Source organism: Phodopus roborovskii, unplaced genomic scaffold (genome assembly GCF_943737965.1).
Source record: "Phodopus roborovskii unplaced genomic scaffold, PHOROB, whole genome shotgun sequence".
Taxonomy (NCBI): Eukaryota; Metazoa; Chordata; class Mammalia; order Rodentia; family Cricetidae; genus Phodopus; species Phodopus roborovskii.
Genome location: NW_026126563.1, coordinates 14,180,596 through 14,206,030, shown reverse-complemented (window position 1 = coordinate 14,206,030; position 25,435 = coordinate 14,180,596). Strand labels below are relative to the sequence as shown.

At 45.7% G+C, this 25,435-nt stretch overlaps 1 protein-coding gene across 2 annotated transcripts in view; it reads left to right on the top strand.

The window, feature by feature from the left end:
• The window catches only part of Osbpl1a (oxysterol binding protein like 1A), a 168,162-nt gene extending 143,041 nt beyond the window's left edge, over positions 1–25,121 (top strand). For both annotated transcript variants that reach the window (XM_051202119.1, XM_051202120.1), the window contains 10 exons: positions 8,666–8,800; positions 10,385–10,482; positions 13,009–13,191; positions 16,189–16,296; positions 17,196–17,285; positions 17,498–17,624; positions 21,514–21,630; positions 22,127–22,250; positions 23,443–23,533; positions 24,975–25,121. In XM_051202119.1, coding sequence (XP_051058076.1) covers positions 8,666–8,800; positions 10,385–10,482; positions 13,009–13,191; positions 16,189–16,296; positions 17,196–17,285; positions 17,498–17,624; positions 21,514–21,630; positions 22,127–22,250; positions 23,443–23,533; positions 24,975–25,077 — 1,176 coding nt within the window. In that variant the 3' untranslated portion in view covers positions 25,078–25,121. The remainder of the gene's footprint in view (positions 1–8,665; positions 8,801–10,384; positions 10,483–13,008; positions 13,192–16,188; positions 16,297–17,195; positions 17,286–17,497; positions 17,625–21,513; positions 21,631–22,126; positions 22,251–23,442; positions 23,534–24,974) is intronic.
• Positions 25,122–25,435: the final 314 nt, after the last annotated feature.

Sequence of the window (25,435 nt, the reverse complement as noted above, 5' to 3'; positions counted from 1 at the left end):
TTCTTTACCTCTTCCTCCTAAGGAACGGTCCAAACTGCTGCCAGCCCTTGACTGTTTGTGAAGAACCCCAGAACGCCATGAAGTGCTTGGGCCACCATGGCTCATGATTGGCTGCCTGAGCGTCAGTGTAGACAGACTCACCACAACACGCGTTTTCTCTTGGTGACCCACGTCTTAGCTATGTGCACATTTAAATATTAATATAGTAAACTTTGTGTTTAGAAAATATGTCTCATTTCAGCCAAGCTCCAACTTGGCCTTGCTTGTGGGCGGTTTGCACAGTGCTGGAAGGAGATGGCCTTACTTCTCTGTCTCTCCTTACACTTTTTCCACTGATGAGCAGTTACAGTTAGGCGTTTCTTCAATTGCATCATTGCTCGCTTTTAATTTGCATGGTTAAATTTAAACTTTGTTTTATCCAGGTCACAAGATAGAGTTGCGTGGAATAAATATTTAATTTTTCCAGCTGATTGCAGCTCAGTGATAAAAGCTAGTGTTTCTTCCTGAACCTTGAACTTTGGAATATGTGTTTTCCTATTACTGGGACACATACACATGCTAATTTGCTTTTCCTAGGGGATGCCACCACCAGGTTTGCTGGATTAAAAAGCAGCAACAGTATATTTCAATTACCAGGATTAGGAGGGACAAAGGGGAAATGCTAATTATGTCACTGGTTTATTATCATCAACATCATCATCATCATCTAATTAGGGCACTGTAAGTACCAAAATAACTGTAAGATTATTTTTAATTAATTACAGACAATGGGGGAAATAAAGCAGCCAGTTAGCATGTTTTAAAATAGCTTGCTGTGTGCTCTTGACAGGTCAAGGTTGCTTTCATGGCCATCTGGACTACGTGTTCTCTCTCTCTCTCTGTCTCTCTCTGTGTGTGTGTGTGTGTGTGTGTGTGTGTTTGGTTTTTTGAGATACAGTCTCACTGGACCAGGCTTCCCTGCAACTCCCAGAGATCCCCCTGCCTCTGCCTCCCAAGTGCTGGGAGTAAAGGTGTGTGCCACCATATCCAGCTCCTCCTTAATCTATCTGGCCGTGGTGGTTAGCTTTCCATTTCCTTGAGCATTTATATTCTGAGTTCCTATAGTAAAGATGTGTTTAAATTACTCTGTATTACAACTTTTCCCAAAGACCTTTAAGAATTTAGGGAGCTTTTAGCTACTGGAATGCAAGCTGCCCGTTAACCTAGTGGCGATTCACACTCCACTTGTGGAGCAAGAAGAGTTGTTGCCGGCAAGTGTGGAGCAGCCCATGGCTAGTGGACACCCTGTTCCTCCAGCGGCTTTTGCTTTCCCAGTAGAGACACACGAGCAAGCACAATTATTTAGAGTGGATGTCACCCAGCCAGGATTCCTAGTAATAAATAGCAAGTCAAGGCCCTGGGGAAGGCCCTCTGCACGCCCCTACCCAAGGACATCTGTTCTTCAGTGAAAGATTCCTGCTCTCCAGTATCTTTTCAGCTGGGGACGGGGTATCTAGGGTTGTATTTTACAGGTAAAGCTATTCTTCATTGTTTAATACATCTTTTAAATTCTTTTTTAAGATAAATTTGTTATTCACAAGCAGGAAGAGATGACTAGCCAGTCCTATAGCTTTCTGTCCAGGGGTCACACAGCCCTGCTGTGTTAGGAGTGGATCACCCTGAACCCTTGCTGTGTGGACCCCTCCCCCCCCAGCCGACTTGGGAGCCCTTCCCCCAAGGTCAGGCTTTTTAAGTTTCTAACCATGAACAGTGCTGCTCTCCAGGCACCTGGCACCTGCCATCCTGCATGAGTCACTGGGGGGGGGGGTGGTGTCTGAGGGCCTATGTGAACACAGTAGTGACGGTGCTAATAATTTTAAGCATTATGACTCACTTAGTATGTCTGATCCAGTTGTGAGTGTTTTATATGAATTAGTTCATGTAATTTTTTAAACCCATTTTTTGATGGCCTTGTTCATGGCCACATAAGAAAAAGTTTAGGCCTATGATCTAGATGGAGGATTTCTTTTTGTTGTTGTTTGGAACTAATTTTTCTGTCACAGGAAATCCATATAATGTCTAACACCTTATATTTACCTTTCTCTGCATGTGTACATGTGCATGGGATGTCACTTGTGAACATGCACAGAGTCCAGCGAGAGCGTCTAGTTCTTGTCTTAACATGGAGCTCTTAATCCTGGAGGAAGAACCTCAGATCCTGAAGCCAGAGCCTGGGTTTTCTTGGCTAGACTGGGAGCCAGCCAGCCCCAGAGATCCTCCAGTCTTCGTGCCTGTGGAGCTGGGGTTACAGGCGTTTTCTAGGACACCAGCTCGATGCCTGTATACTGAGACCCAACCTGCAATCCTTCTGGTTGCAGAGCAGGCATTACTGTGCCGAGCTCTCTCCAGCTCACCTTAACCATCTCTTTCCATGTTTCTCCCAAAGATTTAGTTTTTTGTTTATCTGTATGTGTGTGCACACTTGTGCATTTGTGGGACTCTGCTTGTTTTTTTATCTGTGTGTGTGTGTGTGTGTGTGTGTGTGTGTGTGAGCGCGCACGTGCACGCACACGTATTCATTTGTGAGGTTTTGTTTATGTTTGTGTGTGTATGAACACATGTGTGTTTGTCACACTCTCCTGTTACAGGGTGCTGGGGTCTGAACTGCAGTCCTCAGGATTAAGCAACAAACGCTTAACTCCTGAGTCATCTCCCAGGCACCACCTTGACCTTCTTTAAGTGGCCTTAAGTACAGATGCAGTGCTATGCTCTCTCCACTGCCGCCCCTCAGAACTCCTCTTGCAAAGCCATGGAACACTAACTAGCTACCAGTTGCCCTGCCCTTGGCACCCCTGGTCTTCTCCCCGTAGAGCGCTTTGCTTTGAGTAGGAGTGGTCTTCCGCCATGCACTTGCTGCGCTCTCCCATCGGCCACCTCAGTCACCGCTCCCCCTTCTCCATGGTGTCCCTGGCAAACGCCAGTGAGGGTTGTAAGGCACACCGGTTTCTGTCCTCTCTCCTTTGGACTTGTTAGGTGTATATTTATTCTTGGAATTAAAATACGATTATGTAGTTTTCCCCCTTCCCTTTCCTCCAGCCCCTCCCGTGCACACCTACCCCTTGTTCTGTTTCAAATTCAAGGCCTCTGTTTATCGCATCTCTTTGTTTTCCTGCTGAGAAGAGCAACTTGTACTCACTTCAGGAATGTGAGCTCTAAGCTAGCGGTAAAACCAGCTTCTGAAGTTTAGCAGGAACATGTGTAGTTATTTCTTCTGCAAACTTTATTGGAAACAAGGTTGTGTCAAAGGTTATACACAAAACACAAAGAATGTAATGTGTGCTAACATTCCATCAATTTAATTAACTAATTAGTTTGGCCTGCTACAGCAGGGAAAGCTTGAGTGGAGAAAAAGTATTCTTGGGACTGGAGAGGTGGCTCTGCAGTTAGGACCCCTGGCTGCTCCTGCAGAGGACCTGAGTTTGGTTCCTAGTGCTCTCCAAACCATTCTTATCTCCAGTTCCAGAGGGCCCAGTGTCCTCTGGACATACATGTAGGCAAAACAAGTCATGCACACATAAGAAAAAGGCATGTTTAAAAATACCATTAGCAATTATATTCCTTAGGTTTGTTTCATAATTTTATATCTGATCTTATATACTGTGCTTTTATTAATATTTATTTTCACTTTATATTCAAATATAGAATAATTGTTTGATTGTATATTGATTTTTGCATATTTATTTCAATACATAATTTTATGTGAGAAATATATTTTCAGTGTAAGAATTCAAATAAATTTACATGATTTTCATATGGACAAAAGAAGATATGAGATTCTTATATTACCAACTGAAGATAACAATTGTTATCTTCTTGGTGTTCTAGTATTACTGTTCGTATCTGTGTAAATATATATGTAATAACAAAAATAAATTATGGTTCGGGGGGAGTTGTTTTGGACCAGGCTGGCCTTGAACTCACAGAGATCCACTTGTCTCTGCTTCATGAATGCTGAGATTAAATGACATGTGCCACCACAAATCATAGTTTGGTTTTTTTTAATGTTGTTTTATGACTTGTTTTTTCAGGCTTGAATGGTTTTGTTTTTTGTTTGTTTGTTTATTTTTTGAACGACAAGAACAATCACGACAACTTTGAAGTATAAATAAGTCTAAAATAATAACAAATGTTATTAATCACCTATCTGATATTTTCTATAATGCCTATTCTATTGGGAACAGCGTACTCTTATTTTAGCTGTGTTTTCTATCAAAGAAAACCAGAAAAATAATTTCCTCAGTTGTGGTCAATCAAACTTTATTTATTAAAAACTCTTTTTAATTTTAGAATAGTTAAGGTCTGAATAAAAATTGTTGAAGTTCTAAGAGCTGTCAACGCCCCTCTGTTGGCCTGTCTGCAGAGTGTACTCTGGTTGGTGTCATCACTAGAATAGCGCATTTGGTACCATTGATGGACATACCTTGATTTTCCATCTGGTAGCTCACACGGGGTTTGTCCCTGGTTGTCTGACGTTTGTGTTGTGACTCTGAGTTGATGCCCTGTGCTCCGCTCCTGTATACCCATTCCTCTTTGCAGCCGGGCACCTGCTGATTTTCGTGTCGTCTTCCTAGTAGAGAGAATCACAGTCAGCAGCGATTTGAGATCAGAGTCCTTCATTGCTAACGCGTCCCTGTTTCTCACTTGTCTGTCTTTTCAGAGCGTGCTTGTTCCTTCTCTTTCTAGTGCAGTGCCCCCCAGCTCCGCATTGCCTGTTAACTATCGTGTGCCATTCAGCAGACACCTGTCTCCAAGACGCTGAGTAGTCTGGTGACGGTGGCAGGGGACATGAAGTAGTAAGCTTGAGCAAGGAGAATGGGGGTGTCAAAGTGCAGCAGGGCTCAGGCACTTGCAGTGTGTCCTCCCTGAGGGTGGCATCCAGGGTGTAAGATGCTGTCCTTGGGCTGGACTTGCTTCCAGAAGACCCAGGTTCAGTTGCCAGCCCATATGGTCCTTTACAGCCACCCATAGCTCCAGTTCCAGAGAATTCAATGTCCTCTTCTGGGCTCTGGGAACCAAGGATACGTGTGATGTATATAGGTAAGAAACACACACGCACGTACTCACACACGCACGCGCGCGCGCGCGCACACACACACACACACACACAGTCCCTTTCATCATAAAGTATATTGCTCAGCATGGGTAAGGTCATAAGACAGGACAGTGTACTCTAACGTGATCTAATGCTAAATTGTGAGCATTGGACTGTCATACCCCTAGTGTCTGAAGGAACAGGAACTGGGTGAGTATCAGGATGCCTAAGGATGACAGACCTGACCGGGCCTGGACATCTGTTAGGGAAGTTTGGTGAAGAGAGCAGGGTTGCGGGTGACAACATTGATGGCTTTGATGCATGGTACTCAGTATGGTCTTGTTGAATGAGAGTGAATGTGACTGAGTAAAGGGGAAGCCCTGCACTTCTTTTAGTGCCGCGGATGCATGAGTGGAGCATGGGTACACACACCTTCAGAGGACATTTTGCTCCACAGTATTTGTTAACATTTCACCTGAGCAGAACTGTGACCAGGACCCTCCAGGAGAAGTCTACTTAAAGTTAAATGTGCCTGTGTTATGGAAGATAAATAATTATCTTGATGGAATGTGCATATTTAGTGTTTTTAATTCAGTAATATGTATGTCCAGGACCGGTCTGAGTGTTTTGTAAGCACTGTGCTTTACACTTGATGCTGTTAGCATTATCATTGAAGAAAGTGGCACAAAGTTGAACTTGGCCAAAAAAAAAAAAAAGTTAGCAAATGATTTGATTTAGTGGTCTTAACATGTATGTAGTACTTCCCACACTCCCCAAAAAAATAAATAAAATATAGGAGCAATACATAGAGCTGACCGGCCAGTGGTGGTGCATGCCTGTAATCCAAGCCCTTGAGAGGCAGAGACAGGCAGATCTCTGTGAGTTCAAGGTCACCCTGGTCTTCAGAGTGAATGCCAGGACAGCCAGAGCTACACAGAGAAACCCTTTCTCGAAGAACAAAACTAAATACATAGAGCTGATGCCAGATTTCAAAAGCATAGACTCCTCTGCATAGACTGTGCCTGTATATACACACCCCCATCCTGAAGTGTGCTGGAGCCTTATCTCTATGACTGGGGGCGGGGAGAGTCACATTCAGGGGTGTGTGTGTGTGAGAGAGAGAGAGAGAGTGTGTGTGTGTGTGTATACTTGCCACAGAAGGATTTTAATGTTCTGTTCTATTTTCTGACCAATTCCCTTAGAACAAGGCTTTTCACTGAACCTGGAGCTGAACTGGCATCCAGCAAGTCCCTCTGCCTTCTTATCTGTGGCCTGAACAGCACTGAGCTTACAGGCATGTGCCTGGCCACGTCTGCTTTTTACCTGAGTGATGGGGATTTGAACTCATGTCCTTAAATTTGGATAGGGAGTGCTCTTACCCACCGAACCATTGCACCAGCCCTATATTTTTATTTTTATACCAAGAATACAATGTACTATACCTTTTTAAATAGTAAAGTACATTTTCAAGTAGGAGAAGAGGCTGGCACATCTTAATTAAAATAAGCCTTGTTAGTTCCACTGTCTGATTTATCCCAGTACTGACTCTGGGTTTAATGAAATCTTAGCTATGCCTTGCTGAACCTTCTTTTCTTTCTCTGTGTGGCAGCAGGAACATTCTGTTTAATATATTGAACTGCTGTTTGCCTGGCCTACATTTCCTGGCTGCTTTTAAATGCAGTTGGTGGCAGTTTTATAAAGGCCGCCTGTAATTTTAATTGTGCAGGCCAGTAAGGAACAGCCAGAGTTGAATCTGGTGACATTCATCCTGGATGACACTTAGGACTGTCCACCTGGCCAGATGTTTTGGCCAGATTTCCAAAGGAAACATTCTAGAATACCAAAAGAAGTTTGTTACTTAATAACTCTTAAAAGTTACCTGTGATGATACTGGGTGGCAGTACATGGTACACAGAGCCCATAGACGGCACTTCCCTGTCAGAGGGCCTTTTCCAGTGTGTGAGTGGGCAGAGGGCACGTGAAACCATTTTATGAGACAGAGACAGCCCTCTGAAGTCAACCCACACGTATGTGGGGTGATATGCTCAAAAAAGCCCAATGTCAGCCCAAAATGGCCTTAATTTCCCGTAGAAATGCCCATGAAAGTGGTGTATATGACTGGACCTCAACCCTCTGGTGCAAGACAAATGAGAGCCGGCTCAGTGTCTCACTGTGAGCGGGGCTCAGTGTCTCACTGTGAGCAGGGCTCAGTGTCTCACTGTGAGCAGGGCTCAGTGTCTCACTGTGAGCAGGGCTCAGTGTCTCACTGTGAGCAGGGCTCAGTGTCTCACTGTGAGCGGGGCTCAGTGTCTCACTGTGTGAGAGTGGGGCTCAGTGTCTCACTGTGAGCGGGGCTGTGTCTCACTGTGAGCGGGGCTCAGTGTCTCACTGTGAGCGGGGCTCAGTGTCTCACTGTGAGCGGGGCTCAGTGTCTCACTTTGAGCGGGGCTGTGTCTCACTGTGAGCGGGGCTCAGTGTCTCACTGTGAGCAGGGCTCAGTGTCTCACTGTGAGCAGGGCTGTGTCTCACTGTGAGCGGGGCTCAGTGTCTCACTGTGAGCGGGGCTCAGTGTCTCACTGTGAGAGCGGGGCTCAGTGTCTCACTGTGAGCGGGGCTCAGTGTCTCACTGTGAGCGGGGCTCAGTGTCTCACCGGGTCAGGGTGCCTCCTGTGAAGAGTGGTACTGCGTTACCCCAGGACCCACACAGTAGGGAGAGACCTGCCTTCTGCCTCCTCGTGTGCCCTGTAGCACAGCACATGTGCACACACATCTCCACATAAGTAGATCTAATAAATTGCTCTTTTTTTTTTTTTAAGATAAACTTAGTTGTCTTATGTATTGAGGTCATCATGGGTTTATTTGAGCTGAAAGTGATTCATGACTCAGCCCCAGGCCCCAGCTGGTCAGGATTCCATGAAAAGGGCCAGAGAGAAAATTGACAGAAGGTTGTCCTTATCAGAGAGGGAGACTTGATTGGTTAAAGTGGAGACATTAGAGGCTTGCTTGCCAGTTTTGTTTGCTTATGCAGTAACCGTAGGTGCCAGTCACTGACTTCTGTCGCCCTGTTAGCTTTTCAACATCAAGGTGAAGATGGTGTTTGTGTCCCCATCATCTTTATCTACTTCTAGTGTTGATCTGAGGTAGAATTACTGCTGCTATCAGCTCATCTCACCATTATATTGGGCACTCTGTGAATCCAGAAGAATGCTTGGTCTGTATTTTCTTGTGCTGCTAGATATTCCGTAATATCAGATACTTGTAAAGATAGATTTATGAAGCCAAGCCAGTTTTAATTTTCTATTTTTTAAGATTTATTTATTTATCATGTATATAGTGTTCTACCTGCAGACCAGAAGAGGGTGCCAGATCTCATACAGATGGTTGTGAGCCACCGTGTGGTTGCTGGGAATTGAACTCAGGACCTTTGGAAGAGCAGGCAGTGCTCTTAAGCGCTGAGCCATCTCTGCAGCCCTTAATTACATTTCTTGAGTTGGGCTTTTCTGTTGTGTCTTTTTCAGGAACACACTACATTAAGCAGCAGTAGATAAATTTTCAGTGCTTAACTTTGATATGGTTTTGGTTTCTTCCTGATAGGAACTGTCTAAGATCACAATGCCAGTCATATTTAACGAGCCTTTGAGCTTCCTGCAGCGGCTGACTGAGTACATGGAGCACACTTACCTCATCCACAAAGCCAGTTCATTTTCTGACCCTGTGGAAAGGATGCAGGTATGTGGCAGGGACCATGGAAGACATGTAAGTCACCTCCTTCCCCACCCACCCACAAGCACATGCCTACAGACATAGATGCTCACAGGCATGCCTGCTGCTCTGAAGTCTAGATGGGATAGGGCATTCTCAGAGCCTGAGTCTTTTGCATATAAACCCCCCCATCCCCCTCATCCTCTGGGGATTGTTGCTGTCATGAAGACTAATGGGAATTTCAAGAGCCACAGAAGGGGGGCCACACTTGGCTCTTGGAAGCCCTTTCCAAGTCTTCAGTTTAGAGGGTAGCGCGTGATGATGCGGAGATCGACTTTTCTCATTTCTAACTTTATTGAGGATCTTCTGAAAAAGACGAATACAGTTACAAACACATTTACGTTGGATGTATGCTCTAACATGCCTGTTGAAAAGCACTCACAAGAACTTGACCTTGTTAATTTTCAAAATAAAAGATGCACGGTGTACTTGGCTGGCAAGTCACAGGCCAAGTGTAATAGATGCAATGTTCTTCCAGACAAAGCGGTGTCTTTCTGTTCTTTCATTCATATAAACGGTTTGTAACTTCTTTGGTATCTTAGCTAGGGTTTCTGTTGCTGTAATGAAACACCAAGTCCGTAAAAATCTTGGAGAGGAAAGGGTTTATTTCAGCGTACACTTCCACATCACAGTCCTCCATTAAGGAAGTCAGGGCAGGAATCTGGAGGCAGGAGCTGATGCAGAGGCCATGGAGGGTGCTGCTTACTGGCTTATTCCTCTTGGCTTTCTTGTAGGACCTAAAGTCACAGCCTTGGGGTGGGTGGTATCACCCACAATGGGCTGAGTCCTCCCCCATCAATCACCAATCAAAAAAAAAAAAAAAAATGCATCACAGGCTTACCCGTAGGCCAGTCGGAGGGGGATATTTTCTCAATTGAGGTTCTCTTTTCTCAAATGACTCTAGCTTGTGTCAGGTTGACATAAGACTAGTCAACAAAATTGGCTTTTATACCAGTGAAGCTGTTTGGTTTCACATCTCTTTTTCTGGATTCTATGTGTGTAGTTGGTGCTCTGTGTCCATAGGTTACACAGTCACAGATTGAGCCCCCCTCAGATCCATAGTGTGAAGAATAAAAGTACACCTTTAACTGAATACGTACACTTTGTCTTCGCTATCATTCTGTGAAAGAAATAACAATTTTACATTGCATTAGATACTATAAACACCTAGAGAATATGTGATCTCTACATGGGATGTGGAGTTGAAAGCATGCACTGTGCCATTTTATGAGGCTTGAGCATCCACAGACTACGCCATCTAGAGGGATAGGTGTTAGGACCAGTCCCTCTGTAACGCTGAGGGACACCTGGATTTAAAGTTTTTAGAAACTTTTTCATATTAAAAGCCATGTGGGCCTGAGAAGAGCTCTATAGGAAGGTATCCAGGGACTTCTGTTGGCCAGGGACAAGCTTCTCCAGTAGCTTTAGAAAGCCAGACTCATTAAGCGGCTCAGTAATTTTGTCAGCCACTGACGTCTGTGCATGGATGGCTCCTGAGAGACGGTAGCGAACTGGCTGTTAATTCTTGTGCAATGCCCTGCTCTCTTCCAGTGTGTAGCTGCATTTGCTGTGTCTGCTGTTGCTTCACAGTGGGAGCGAACTGGGAAGCCCTTCAACCCTCTTCTGGGAGAAACTTACGAATTAGTTCGGTGAGGTCTTTCGCTCCATTCTAAATGGCTTGTTGACTGTATGTGACTCACATAGTTTTTTTTTTTTTTTTTTTTTTTTTTTTGGATGAAGGAAGATGGGTATTTTGAGTTTCCCTAAATAATTATTTTTGACTGGAGCATACTAATTATTTTGACGTCTGTGTGTATGAAAATAGACATTCAATATACCAACATAAAAAAGCAAGAGCAAGGTTTTAGTGTTCCTGATCTTCTGGAGTTAACTATCCTTTTTTAGGTAGATCACATGATATGATCAGGGTTTTAGGGTTTCTATTGCTGTGATGAAACACCGTGACCAAGACCAACTCTTGGAGGAAAGAGTTTATTTCACTCATAGTTCATCATCAAAAGCAGCGAGGGCAGGAACTCACTCAGGGCAGGAACCCAGAGGCAGGAGCTCCTGCAGAGCAATACTGCTTACTGGCTTGCTCAGCATGAGATCACAGCCCAGGGGTGGCACCACCCACAATGGGCTGGACCCTCCCAGGTCCATCACTAATTAAGAAAATGACCTACAAACTTGTCTACAGCCCAGTGTACAGGCATTTTCTTAACTGAGGTTCCCTCCCCTCAGATTACTTTAGCTTGTGACAGGTTGATATAAAACTAGCTAGCACATCGGGGCAGAAACCCAAAACAGGAATGTAGAGGCAAGGACTGACACAGACCATGGAGAAGCACAGTGTACTGGTTTGTGCGTTCATCCTGTTTTCCTATACTATCCAGGACCACTCACCTAGGGCGCAGCCCTGCCCACAGTGAGGGGCTCCCACGTCAATCATTTCAGAAGAAACTGTACTGCAGACGTGCCTATAGGCCAGTGTTACAGAGGCGTTTCTCAGTTAAGATTCCCCTTTTTCAGATATGCCTGGGTTTATGTCAAGTTGACAAAAACCAACCAGCACACTAGGAATGGTGGCATGTGTCATCCTTACAATTCAGGAGGCAGAGGCAGTGTAGTCTACATAGTTCAGGCCAGCCAGGGTTACATTCATGAGACATTCCTTCTTCCCGTGTGTGTGTGTGTGTGTGTGTGTGTGTGTGTGTGTGTGTGTGTGTGTGTGTGTTCCAATATATATCCATGGTCATATTAATATGTACATTACATTATCAGTGGTAACTCTATATAGGTTTCTGCACTAGCTTGTTTGTTGTTTATATGTGACTTAGGGGAATTCATTTGGCTTTATCTTTTCTTTTTTTTTATTTTTGGGGGTTTTTGTTTGTTTGTTTGTTTTTTGTTTTTCAAGACAGTTGTTTCTCTATATTCCCTGGAACTTGCTCTGTAGACCAGGCTGGCCTCAAACTCACAGAGATCATCTGCCTGCCTCTGCCTCCCAGGTGCTGGGACTAAAGGCATGAGCCACCACTGCCTGGCTTTATCTTTTCTTTGTCGCCCTCCTTTTCCTACTACTTGTTTTGATAATATTTATTGTGTAGATATTGTTAATAGAAATGCCACATTTCTCATATAAAAGGAACAATGTTTTAAATCTGATAGCTAAATGTAGTTGTAACCCCTTGAGGTAGTGGCCAGGCCCTGCCTCCCAGACAGATTACTCTGCCACCTGCCAGCTGCTATTTCTAGTCCCTGGAGGTGCAGGCAGCCAAGCTTCATCCTACAGAGGAAAAAAAAAAAGCATAAAATCAAGCCACAGAATCTCACAGTCCCTGAGTTTGCACCAAGACCAAGCTACAGAATCCCACCAATCCCTGATCTTTCCCCAGAATCAGACTACAAAATGCCACCAATCCCAAGCCACCCCGGAAAGCAAGCCCTGGGTAAAGCCTGCCTCCTTCTCCATTCTTTGCTGTTTCTCTCCCAAGCAGAGGCAGCCACCCTCCTGTGTCCTCAGTAAATCTCTGTGTGAGGTTTGCTGTGCAGTGTGACTTTGTGGTATTCCTTGGCTCTGTGCCCTTGAGAGCTGTAACACAGTAATAGTCATTGTTCTCATTGCTGTAATCAAACACAAGAGCATCTGAAAGAGGAGGAGCTTGCTTTGCCTTGCAGTTGCTTGCAGTTGCAAGCGTGGCAGGGAGGGCGTTGCTGCACGAATGTGTGGAAGCTGGTCCCATTGCGTCTGCAGTCAGGAAGCAGGGAGCAGACATGGTGAATCCATGCTATCAGACCTTCCAAGCAGCCTTTGGTGATTCTCTTCATTAGGCTCCATCTCCTAGAGGTCCCACAGCCTTCTGAAACAGTGCCACCAGCTGGGAACCAGGGTTTCAAAACCACAAGCTCGTAGGGGACTTTTCACATTCCATCCACAGCCATACTGTTCATTTACATCACCCGGGGTCTTATGAATGTTCTGTGTTTTAATATGTCCAGGCAGCCAGCTCCAGCAGCCCTGGACAAAGTAGCTTAGCTTATGTTTGTGTTGCTTCTCGTGTTAGGTTGTACTGTAATAATAAAATTGTTTTGCCCCATTGACATTTTCCCTAAATATTTTAATACATTCAATGACAGTTAATTGCACGATGCATTTTTCTTTGAATCTTAAGAGATGACCTTGGATTTAGACTCATCTCAGAACAAGTCAGCCATCACCCGCCGATCAGCGCATTCCACGCAGAAGGGCTAAACAACGATTTCATCTTCCATGGCTCAATTTACCCCAAACTGAAGTTCTGGGGGAAGAGTGTAGAAGCAGAACCTAAAGGGACCATCACCTTGGAGCTTTTAGAGTAAGTACAGGAGCCGTTCTTGCTGGAGTGTGCCTGCTTCTGTCTCTGCACATGCGCAAACAGACCACGCTGTTCCAACTGGAACAGGAGAGAAACGCTGTTTGAATGTTCACTTCTGCCTGAGTGAAACTCATAAAACATGGCAGTAGCCACTGTCAACCAGACTTGGCCAACTGTAACTTAGATAGGATTAACTCCATGGCAGCTTATAAAACTAGCTGTCTGGACACCGTGGTGCCCATGGTTTGCTTAAAGGACCCTTCTACATTAATTCACCCTGAACATTTTTGAGTGACAGTTGTGTGATGTGTTGGACATTAGGTTGTTTGGGGGCTCTCATGCAGGATTAACTTTAAAAGCCAAGGCATTTCTAAGTAAGCCCGCGTGTACTCCACCCTCTCCACCCTGCTGACTTGGACTAGAAACCCTGGGCAGGAGCCACAAAGCAACACCCTGAGACTGTGAGCAGTAAGGACAACAGACTTGGGAGAAAAGCCAAACCCTCAAGCCAGCTTGGCAGTAAGATTCCTGGTTTTATATTTTCTTCCGTGCTAAGAGTCTGAGCAGCAAATTTCAAAATGACTTTAGAGGTAAACAGAAGGGGTTCCCAGAGGCCCTCTCGTCTCTCCTTAGATCCCAGAGAGCCCTATAGGGGTTTGGTTTACCTCCTGGCCTTCTCCTGAATCGAATGCCCAGGTCCCTGGTGTTGGCCTGTAATGGCTGCTGCTGCCGCCGCCACAGTGGCTTCAACTGAGAACACACTCAGCAGCCACAGGAACTGGACAATGGGGGAAGAACGATTGTCACTGTCCCAGAGGCAGGCCCAGAGAGTCCAAACTTCAGTTTAAGGGTGATGCCCTGAAGGAAACGGGTATGGAGCATTCCTCTCCTAAACCAGTCCCCATAGCCTTCGCCCCAGATGGAACAGCAAAGGCATGGAGATCTGAGCCCCCGGTGAACCCAGGAAGAGATCCAGCATGGCAGGTGGGGGAGCATGGCAAGGACGTTGAGTGCTCATCACAGCAGGAAGCGTGGGGCTTATGGCCTGACATTATGTTAAGTGCCTCCAATCAAAACAAAAGTCAGTATTCTCTAGAATCTGGACTATAATTTACAGTATTTGGCTTTAGTAAGAAACTGGGGAAAAAAAATCAACAGCTCACAGTGAAAGGTCAGGCGACAGCCTTTACCCTCAAGGTGACCCAGGTACTGAAATGTCATCAGATGAACGGGTGGCTATTCTAGCAAAGACAGGGAGGCATTTTTGTACATTTTGGTATTGAAAACGTGACAAGGGAAATAGAGAGGCCAGGACCTGCTCGGGAGCAGCATGGAAACGAAACGGTGGAGGCGGCGAGAGGCTGAAACCAGCCACCTGGAGCCTCGGTGCAGTAGTGCCATAGATTCTCCCCTGGGGCCTGCAAGTGGTCTCCGTAAAACCAGATCAAAGTCTCTGGAGGAGGAGGATGTGTGTGTATTAGTGTTCACGTGTGTGCATGTGTGTGTGTGGAGGCCAGGGGCTGACATCAATCAGTATCAAGGCAGGGTCCCCCATCTGAACCGAGAGCTCACTGAGCTCATCTAGCCAGCTGGCTCGCCCAGGGCATCGTCTCCTCCTCCTGCATGCTAGGGTAAGCAGAAGGCTGCTCTCATCTGGTACTATGTGCGTTCTGGGATCCAGTCTTTGGCCTTTTCATGTCCAGCACATGCTTATGAACAGTCTCCCTAAGCGTGTGGGGGGGGGGCATTCTGTAGGCATAAAGGAGCTACATGAAATAGAACGACTAAAACTACTGGCAGTTCTGAAAAGGAGGGGAAAACTAAGAGACCCTGAGCTGAGACCAAGATTGACAGTTGACATGAGATACCTCGGTATTGTTAACGGTGGCAGAGAGTCCGGAAATGGGCTACACAAAGTCATGGTCAGTGTAAGTCACAGACTAAGAAAATCAAAATATAAAGCTTTGGGGAGAAAACAGGAAATGTTAAGAGTTTGTATTAGGTAGAGAACTCACATAAACACAGTGTGAAAAGCCCAATGCACAAAAGGCAAGTTTAAAAACTGGATTGAATTTAAAGATCTCTATGCAGGGTATAAAAGATAAGCTATCAACTATTGGAAATGATATACCTAGCCAAGGGTTATTGTCTAGAAAGTATAAAGCCCCCCTGAAATAGTTATAATTACAAATAACCAAACATTTTTTTTTTCAAAAGCAAAAGATGTGTACCATTAAGAGTTTTGAGGTTTGGTTAGTTGGTTTGGGGTAAACTGGAACAGACCTTCTCCAGAAATTAGCAAATGGGCTTTTTTCATTCTGTCCATGTTTCATCAGACTTTTCAATGGTATACAGGTTGAATATCCCTCTTCATAGTGTCTTGGGAGATGAGTATTCCATATTTAGGGGCTTTGGATTTTGGAATGTGTGTAGATCTTACAGTTGGATGAACATATCATCTGAAAGTCCCAGATCCAAAATGCTCTGGAATCAAAGGGTTTTTCATTTTTGTGTCAGTTTGCAAGTTTGAACTCTTAAATTAGGGATATTCAAGTGTGTATAGTTTATTTTTAAAACAACAAGAATGAGCAGATAATACCTGTTTTACTGTGAACCAATATCAGTGTGGGATGTGTGTGCGTGTGCATTCATGTGTGTGCATGTGGGCCTACATGTTTGAGTGTGTGTGTGAGGAGGCCAAAGGTCACTGTCGGGTGTCTTCTATTGCTGTCTACCAGATTTTTTTTGAGACAGTGTCTCACTGGCTGGAATCGGTAAGCTCCTGGCATCCGCTCATGTGCCTGCTTCTGTTGCTATGGTTACAGATGCATGCTGGGATTTGAACTTGGTCCTTGTGCTTGTGAAGCAGGCCGAGTTAGCAACTGAGCCAGCTCCCCAGCCTGGTTTGTTGTCCTGAATGACACCTGAAGCAACTTCATATTTTTAGACTAAATGGTTCTTCTCAGCTCCTTCTCTGGGTTTGGGGTTGTTTTTTAGACACAATGAAGCATACACATGGACAAACCCCACCTGTTGTGTGCACAACATCATCGTGGGCAAACTCTGGATTGAACAGTACGGCAATGTGGAAATCATAAACCACAAGTAAGCTGCACTCAGGTCTGCCTGAACCATCCCTTCCTTCCATCCTTCCTTCTCCTCCAAAGACTTTATTCCCTGATGGGACACAAGGACCAGGCACAAAGCCCTTCCATTTATAATCATGTCCACTGACATCTCCATATGCACAGACTGGACAGAGCCTCGGCTTCCCCCAGGGCTGGTGCCAGCTTCCCCACGCTGTCCATCCTGTTACCTTGTGTCACTGATTCAGGGTAGGGTGGGTGAGGTAGGAGGAGTGTGGAGTTATTTTGAAAATTAGTTTCAGATTTGGTCATGATTCTCTGTGAATGCTCCTGAGCTTTTCCTTGTACAGGCAGTGCTGATGCAGGACAGGGGTGGGTGAGGAGAGTCAGTCAGTCAGCGGTGCTGATGGAGGACAGGGGTGGGTGTGGAGAGTCAGTCAGCGGTGCTGATGGAGGACAGGGGTGGGTGTGGAGAGTCAGTCAGCGGTGCTGATGGAGGACAGGGGTGGGTGAGGAGAATCAGTCAGCGGTGCTGATGCAGGACAGGGGTGGATGAGGAGAATCAGTCAGCGGTGCTGATGGAGGACAGGGGTGGGTGTGGAGAGTCAGTCAGCGGTGCTGATGCAGGACAGGGGTGGGTGAGGAGAATCAGTCAGCAGGGCTGATGTAGGACAGGGGTGGGTATGGAGTCAGTCAGTCAGCGGTGCTGATGCAGGACAGGGGTGGATGAGGAGAATCAGTCAGCGGTGCTGATGGAGGACAGGGGTGGGTGTGGAGAGTCAGTCAGCGGTGCTGATGCAGGACAGGGGTGGGTGAGGAGAGTCAGCAGTGTTGTGACCAAGAAGGCCATCCCACTTACTGTCCTCAACTGCTTCCTTGGCATTGCGTGGTCATGCGAACTTAGCCTTTCCTTTGTAGGACTGGGGACAAGTGTGTGTTGAATTTTAAGCCATGTGGTCTTTTTGGCAAGGAATTACACAAAGTTGAAGGCTACATACAAGATAAAAGGTAAGGTTCCTACTTTCCACATGGAGTGAGAATGATTATTTAGATATTTGTGTTACAGTATGCTGCCTGATTAAATGGCAAATAGCAGAAAAGTCTTCCAAAGGAAAATACCTATTCGTTTAAAGGATGGACTTATAAAAGTACAGTAACATTAATTACGGCACACCATGGGTGGGCTTACTTGGTGAGTGAACAACAGTTTCTCTTGATAGCAAAAAGAAACTCTGTGCTCTCTACGGGAAGTGGACGGAGTGCCTGTACAGTGTTGATCCGGCCACTTTCGATGCTTACAAAAAAAACGATAAGAAGAACACGGAAGAGAAGAAGAACAGCAAACAGGTAAACGCACTGAAGGCGCTGGCCGTGCGTGCGCTGGCCGTGCGTGCGCTGGCCCGTGCGTGCGCAGGCCCGTGCGTCCGCTGGCCCGTGCGTGCGCTGGCCGTGCGTGCGCTGCCCGTGTTTGCGCTGCCCGTACGTGCGCTGGCCCTGCTTTGACAGTGCTGCTGACACCCACCCATATTCTTCTCTTTGCATCTCGTGAATGAACAGATATCTGTCCCCCTAGTGGGAGATGGCCGGCCCCACCCCAGCTTCTGGGGCCTGGGGTAGCGTCTCACTTTGTGTGCAGTATTGACTTGACTGGCGGTGCTTTGGAAAGCTGGTGCCCATCTTGATGCAGTGATGGTTTCCCTCCTGTTCTTGTGAGTTGGAGGTTGAAGTGATCCAAGGAGGGAAGCTTTACTCCTGAGTGATGCTCCCACTTGTCAGCTTCACCTGTCTGTCTTCTCAATCATGAGACCACTGATGCTAGCACCCTTCGGGCTGCCGGCCCTGCTCTGTTCCTTCATGCTCAACGTTCGTGTCTGTGCAACACCTCGTCCCAGGCGACACAGGCATGCTTTGGCATTCTGCAGACTTATGTCTCCTTCCTGCAATCAGACTTGCTGTGAGCTAAAGAAATGTTGTACCTATGGGGACAGGAAATGCCATTTGGATCCTGGCCAGGAGAATCAGGGACTCTGGGTTAGAATCAATCTCTCATTTGTGTGCAGTGCAAGTTCACACCATTTGAACCCTCAACCTGGATGTCACTTCTAACATGGGTGTCCTAACAGCACCCCTTTGTGTGATGAGCAGAGGTCTTTGTTGGACTTTGTGAAGGTGTAAACAGCCCATGCTCTCCGTGAGATCAATGATGTCCTTTTTGCTCCAGGTATTGCTCCCTGTCTCCCAGCCAGGCCTTGTCTGATGGCTCACTCAGTGTGCAAATTCTTAGTCCCGCTCAGACCTACCCTAGACTCAGACCTACCAAACCATAAAGCTGAGGTTGTGGATGTTTCTTTCTTTTTAAACCATTCTTATAATTAGCATATTAAATGATGGGCTTTCTTTTGACATCTCCATACATATATTTGCTCCTACTCATCACCCTCTCCTTCCTGTTTCCTGTTCTCTTCTTGCCATTCCTCCTACTAAATACTCCCACTTTTACTTTTATGATGTGCATGGGTATGCCACTAGATCATCCACATGAGAGCAAATGTGTGCTACCTGTCAAAGTCTAGCTTACTTTGTTACACATGATAATCTCCACTTCTGTTCGTCTCTTCATTGACTCTTAGGCATGCAAAGGTTTGAGAAGCTCTTGTTTTCTTCAGAGGTAGAAGGCACATTTGTTTATTGTGACTTTATTATTATTATTATTATCTTATTTTACATATTGATCCCAGTTCCCTCTCCCTCACATCCTCCTATGTCCCCCGACCCCCCTCCCATCCCATTCCTCACTCACTCCACATGGAGGGTGAGGCCTTCCAGGAGGGATCATCAAAATCTGTCAAGTCATTTGGAGTAGGGCCTAGGCCCTCCCTCCTGCCTCTAGGCTAAGGGAGTATCCCTCCATGGGGAATGTGCTCCCAAAGTCCTTTCCTGCACCAGGCATACATCCTAGTTCCACTGTCAGAAGTCCCTTAGACTGCCTAGGCCTTCTCACTGAGACCCATGTTCAGGGGGTCTGAGTCAGTCCAATGCTGGTTTCCCAGCTATCAGTCTGGGGTCCATGAGCTCCCCCTTGTTCAGGTCAGCTGTCTCTGTGGGTTTCTGTAGTCTGGACTTGACCCCTTTGCTCATCACTCCTCCCTCTCTGTAACTGGATTCCAGGAGTTTGGCTTAGTGTTTAGCTGTGGATGTCTGCTTCTGCTTCCATCAGCACTAGATGAGGGCTCTATGATGGCATATAAGGTAGTCACCAGTCTCACTATGGGGGAAGGGCATTTATGGTAGCCTCTCCACTGTTGCTCATTGTTAGTTGGGGTCATCCTTGTAGGTCTCTGGACATTTCTCTAGAGTCAGTTTTCTCTTGAAACGTATAATGGCTCCCTCTATTATGGTCTCTCTTTCTTTGCTCTTGTCTATTCATCCCCAACTCAGTCTTCCTGGTTCCCCATGTTCTCCTCTCCTCCCCTTCTCTTTCCCCTAACTCCCTCTCCACTCATCCCCTCCCCCTCCCTCCCCCCCCCCCGCTTCCAATATACTCAGGAGATCTTGTTCCTTTCCCCTTATGTGAAGGACCTTGTATGAATCTCTTAGGTTCCTCCTTGTATCCTAGCTTCTCTGGCAGTGTGAATTGTAGGCTGGTGATCCTTTGCTCTGTTGTGACGTTGTAAAATAAGAATTGGCCTTGGGCCTGAGGGACAGTATTGTTTAATGCCTGGAACACACAGCTCTGTGTGTGTGTGTGTGTGTGTGTGTGTGTGTGTGTGTGTGTGTGTGTGTGTGATAGCCCTTCTCTTCAGCTGTGTGGGAATAGCTCTTCATGCTCCTGCCTGCATGTCTGCATGTGCCTCCTCTGGGAGGTCTACCCACTGTCCTTTGTAGGTCACCCTAGTGGGATGAAGGAAATGTCCCAGAGTTCCAAGTTATTGACATAGTCTGCATGACCAAAGCTCCACTAAGACAAGGAATCCTCTTACATGGTGTCGACAGCAAAGGACTCTGGCCAAATTCCATAAAATAAGCTCACAGTCTATTCTTTATAGAAAAGCAGCCTTCCCCTGAAGCCCCGGTCTGCCTTCTCCTGTCCCGACTGCAGCCCCTCCTGTAGGCTGTCGCTGTCCCTGAACATGCTCCCTTTCTTGGTACCATACCACACCTTGATGTGGGTTCCACTGTGTATTCATCGAACGGGCCTCAACCAGAAGGTGCAGTTTTGTTAACTGATGTTGAGGATTTTACTGAACCTTTTGAATCTTTGGGTTCTTTATGTTTTCCATTATGATACTAACAGCTTCTCAAGGTTCTAATCAGCGAAGACTAGCCATACAGAGTGAATAGCAGAGCTCTGACCCATGGGGAGGGAGGGCAAGGAAACCACTGGTTCTTATTTTGCCTGATATGTTTTGTAAGTTCTTTTTGTCAGCTGCACTGAGGAGCTCAACGGGCTATGACATTGGTGAATTTAGTTAAGTAGTCCAGAATGTAATGTTTTGTTCTCAAATGTGTGTGTGCATTGGCTTTTGCCTCTCTCCAGTGTGAATGGGTTGCCCGTGCCTTTAGTGTGTGATTCACAGGTTGGCAGGCTGTCCCTGTACCACTCTGTATCCCAACCCTGGGCACTTGGAACTTCTTTCCTAAGTCCTTGTCATTGCGTTTCAAAGGCTAGAAATCTTAACATTGTGGTAAATAGGAGAGTGGCAACAGTGCCTTGAATGCAAACATAGTAACCAGAATAAGACCCAGAGCCCTGGACACCAGCCTGAGAAGGGACAAGCGGAGAGCACCCACTTTCACTTGTAGTCTCTCTGCAGGGGTGTGGGGATAAGCAGGACCATCTTCTCCTCCCTTCTACAAGCATGTCTGCTGCTTCACTCCTCACTGCAGTGGCAGTTAGTCCCTTCAGCTGGCTGGAGGCTGTAACTGCCCTCCTGGTCTGCATCTAGGGGACTGCCTGCCAGTGCTGCTCTGGAGAGCTGGGGCCGTTCTTTCCACTACTAACGCAACCAGCGTGGGGCTCCAGGATTGCCCCTGGAAGCTGAGGACACCATGGAAGCCTAGTCCTTTCAGATCCTTGTGCCCTGTCTGTGTGCCTGCACATGCCCCAGCCTCTGCCTGACCTTTTGGAAAGCTGCTGTCTGGACAAGGAGCTTCGGCCACTCTGTGTGTGCTTGTGAGACCTTGCTCAGTCTTCAGAGCTTGTAATATATATTTAAAACCCTGCTTGGCCTTCTAGACAAGTTCATCTGAGGAGTCTGATGAAATGCCAGTGCCAGATTCTGAGAGTGTCTTCATTATCCCTGGAAGTGTGCTCCTGTGGAGGATAGCTCCGAGGCCTCCCAACTCTGCTCAGGTGAGCCCGAGCCTGCTAAATACAATAACTATTAGATAGCCAGCTTGCATGGTGCCCTTCCGCAGGCATCGAAGCCTAAGTCCTTTTAATTGTCTCCTGCTGCCACCCATATGTCACATTCCCTCCTTAACCAGAGGGCACTCTGTCAAGGTGGTAGGTGTGTTGAATGGAGCTTCACTGGGGGTCTCTTTAACAGACATGGAGGTAAGACAAGCCCTTGTTAAACAGCCTGACTTGCTTGACAAGTGGAGCCCTCCATCCCCAGCAGGCCATGATTGTAATGAAGGAAGCAGAATGGATGTGGGTGTGCTACCCTGTGAGGTCTACTAGGAGCTGGATATCCACAGGACAGTACAGATAGAGTTGGAAGCCTTTGGCCATGTCCTTTGACCAGCACTATGGCCAAGGGAGGCATCACTACCAGATTAGACACCTTCTTTCAGGGATTTCTGCTTGGACTTGGTAGGTGTTAACTTGATTGCTCTTTTTGTTTCAGATGTATAATTTTACCAGCTTTGCGATGATTTTGAATGAAGTAGACAAGGAGATGGAGAGTGTGATTCCAAAGACCGACTGCAGGCTGCGGCCTGACATCAGGGCCATGGAGAACGGAGAAATAGGTGAGGGGTGTGTCCTCAGGGTGGTGCTCTGAGATCAGGTTCACTGCTTGAACGGTGCTCTGAGATCAGCCTTTTAACGCTCAGGTTCACTGCTTGAATGGTGCTCTGAGATCAGCCTTTTTAAGCTCAGGTTCATTGCTTGAATGGTGCTCTGAGATCAGCCTTTTTAAGCTCAGGTTCACTGCTTGAAGGTGCTCTGGGATCAGCCTTTTTAATGCTCAGATTCACTGCTTGAATGGTGCTCTGAGATCAGCCTTTTTAACGCTCAGGTTCACTGCTTGAACGGTGCTCTGAGATCAGCCTTTTAACGCTCAGGTTCACTGCTTGAATGGTGCTCAGTGTGGAGTACATTGCACTGTATGTGGCCAGAAAAGTGTCAATCAGAGGACACTGGGCAACTTTAAACTGTAGTCTCCGAACTTCACTACGTATTTCACACATAGTACGTACAGAATACCTTGTAAGCCTCCTAAGTGTGTGGCAGCCTCTGCAGTACACATTTAATCTTAAACTGTGAAGCTCCCCTTCTGGGAAATGGCTGCTTACTGAGGTAGGTGCTTCCAGCATTTTGTAAAGTTGTTTGAATTACTTAGGAATGGAATTAAGGAAATCTCAGGTCTCAGTCAGAATTTTCAATAATCTCACTTTTATTCTGTTTTTCTAAGTTTTTGTTGGAGCATCTTCACCTAACATCTGTGGCCTTAACAATAAGCATGTTGCTTTTGGTTACAGCAGAGGCTGCTGGATGATGTTTGATCAAAGTGTAGTATATGTATGTGTGAAATTCTTACACATTGAAAACAAAATACATGACAGATGCCAACTCTTCTTATAATTAGTCTAAAGAATGTTAATTTTTTTGGCTACTTATTGAGTTGGTTCTGGAGGAGGTTCTTGGTAAATACACTACTACTGGGATATATCTCTAACTCTCTATTTTACTTTTTGAGAAAGGGTCTTACTAAGTTGCCCAAGCTGGTCTTGAACTTAGGATACTCCTGCCTCAGTTTCCAAATATCTGAGACTCCATACATGTGGCTCCAGTCTGCACTAGTAGTGGGCATCAGGATTGTACCCTGACTATAGTGCTGTCTAGTGAAGGTCCACATGGACAGTGCTGTCTGTAGTCACTGTTGTTAATGCCATGCCTAGCATTCCCAGCATAACATGCTTTTTGTTGGCCTCATTTTAGATCAAGCCAGTGAAGAAAAAAAACGACTTGAGGAAAAACAAAGAGCAGCCCGCAAAAACAGGTCCAAGTCAGAAGAAGACTGGAAGACAAGGTGTGTACCCTCCTCAGTGTGGCTCAGTGAGAATAACAAAGATGGCAGACACCGTGAACCACAGAGCAAAAGGTCCATAGCCCTGCAGATCCGCTCTAGGCCTCAGAGGGCACTATTTCCAGAATACAGTGTTCTAAAGTGTTAAATCCAAGAGTTGTGTTTGTGACAAGAAAAATGACTTGAAAAGTGAGTTATGTTTTGCACAGTCATTACAGGCAGCATTAGTTAAGCAAATTTATCTTTTCTCCTTATCCAACATTGCTTCAGTATTGAAAAAGGGAAAGTACAATCTAGAGTTAGATTTGGACATGAAAATACACTTGTTCACATCTTTGAGTAGATACAGGATCAGTCATGTGTGCATATATCATGGATCAAATTTAGGTAGTGCCTTTTCTAAACACAGATAGACATGATGGAATTGGGATTTAGAAAAAACATACTATGTTGGGCAGTATCAAATATCTGGCTTTGGACTGGAATAAGAGTTAACTTAGTCTCGTGTTTTGTTAGTGTTCCTTGTAACTGCTGTTCCATGATTCATTTAAGTGTTAAAGCCAGCATGGGCATAATTTTGCAAGCATTCCAGTAGACAATGATAGTCTTTTCATATCTTACAAAGAGATCTAGAAATACTCCTACAGCATCTACCACAATGAGTGTTTTGGATTTTAGGCACATAATAGTTCTTACCAAAGAATGAGTAAAGGCAGATGGCTGCTATGGCTGCTTGAAGGGGCAGGACCTAGGCAACTCCTCACCTTCCATTCAAGTGTACCCATGTCTCTAACTCTGAAATACAGTGTAAAAGCTGTTCCCAAGATGCTGGAATGCTAGTGTGCCTGGCTTGGGCACTTTTTTTTTTTTTTTTTTTTTTTTTTTTGGAGAGACATGGAAATCATTCAGGCAGCTCATTGAGAATTAGGGCAGATTAAAATGAAAGCAGATGTAACCTAGGAATCCAAATCGAGACCCAGTAAAGTCTGGACTGGGTCAGTCTCACTGGGTGTGCGTGGCATATCACGTGAGGGAATCATCTGAGTGCACACATGTCTGCAACTATTGCAAGTTTGGCCAACAGTCTTGACAGTCAGCTCACCTATGAAATGGAGGTCATATGAACCCTACAGGCACTGTACATCCTGCCTGCTTCAGCTGTGTGTTCCCGTGTGCTAATCCCTTGTTCCTGATGGCATCACAGAGTGCCTCCTCATGGATGGTCACAGGTAGGACACATTGCTAACTGCTGTAGATCGTAACTACTTTTGTCTGAAGATATGTGTATACATATTCTCTGAGTAGAAAAACTAGCACTTTAGGGTCTCTGAGGAAATCCATGACACAGAGAGTCAACTATACTGTAAGTGGTTAAATGACAGGGTCCTGTGTGTGGGGTTTGAGCCATTTTGTTCTCTAAGTTTTACCCTTTCTCACTGGACAGGTGGTTCCATCAAGGCCCTAACCCATACAATGGAGCACAGGACTGGATTTACTCTGGCAGCTACTGGGACAGAAACTACTTCAATCTGCCTGATATTTATTAAAGTGCGGAGAAGCAAGGTGTTTGGCTTATCTGCATAAGTCTTAAGCTTAAGTTTCTAAAAATTTCCCCTGGTTTCTACTCCTCTATAATTTGCATTTCCCCCAACAAGGTAGGGCGTGTGGTGAAGGTCATAGGGAATATGAGGCATTTCGCTTTGCACCTGCTTACTTGGCATACTGTTTATGCAAAGAAAGCAGCTGTTGGAGGTGCCTTTTCTATCTCCACATGTTCTGGAGGTCTGTACCTAGTCTAACATTCAGCTTTATGGAATTCTATAGTGATCCCAAAGTCCAGTTATTTTGAATATTTTTATGCTGTTATGCTTGAGTATCTTAGGTGTAGCTTTGAAATGTTTAGAA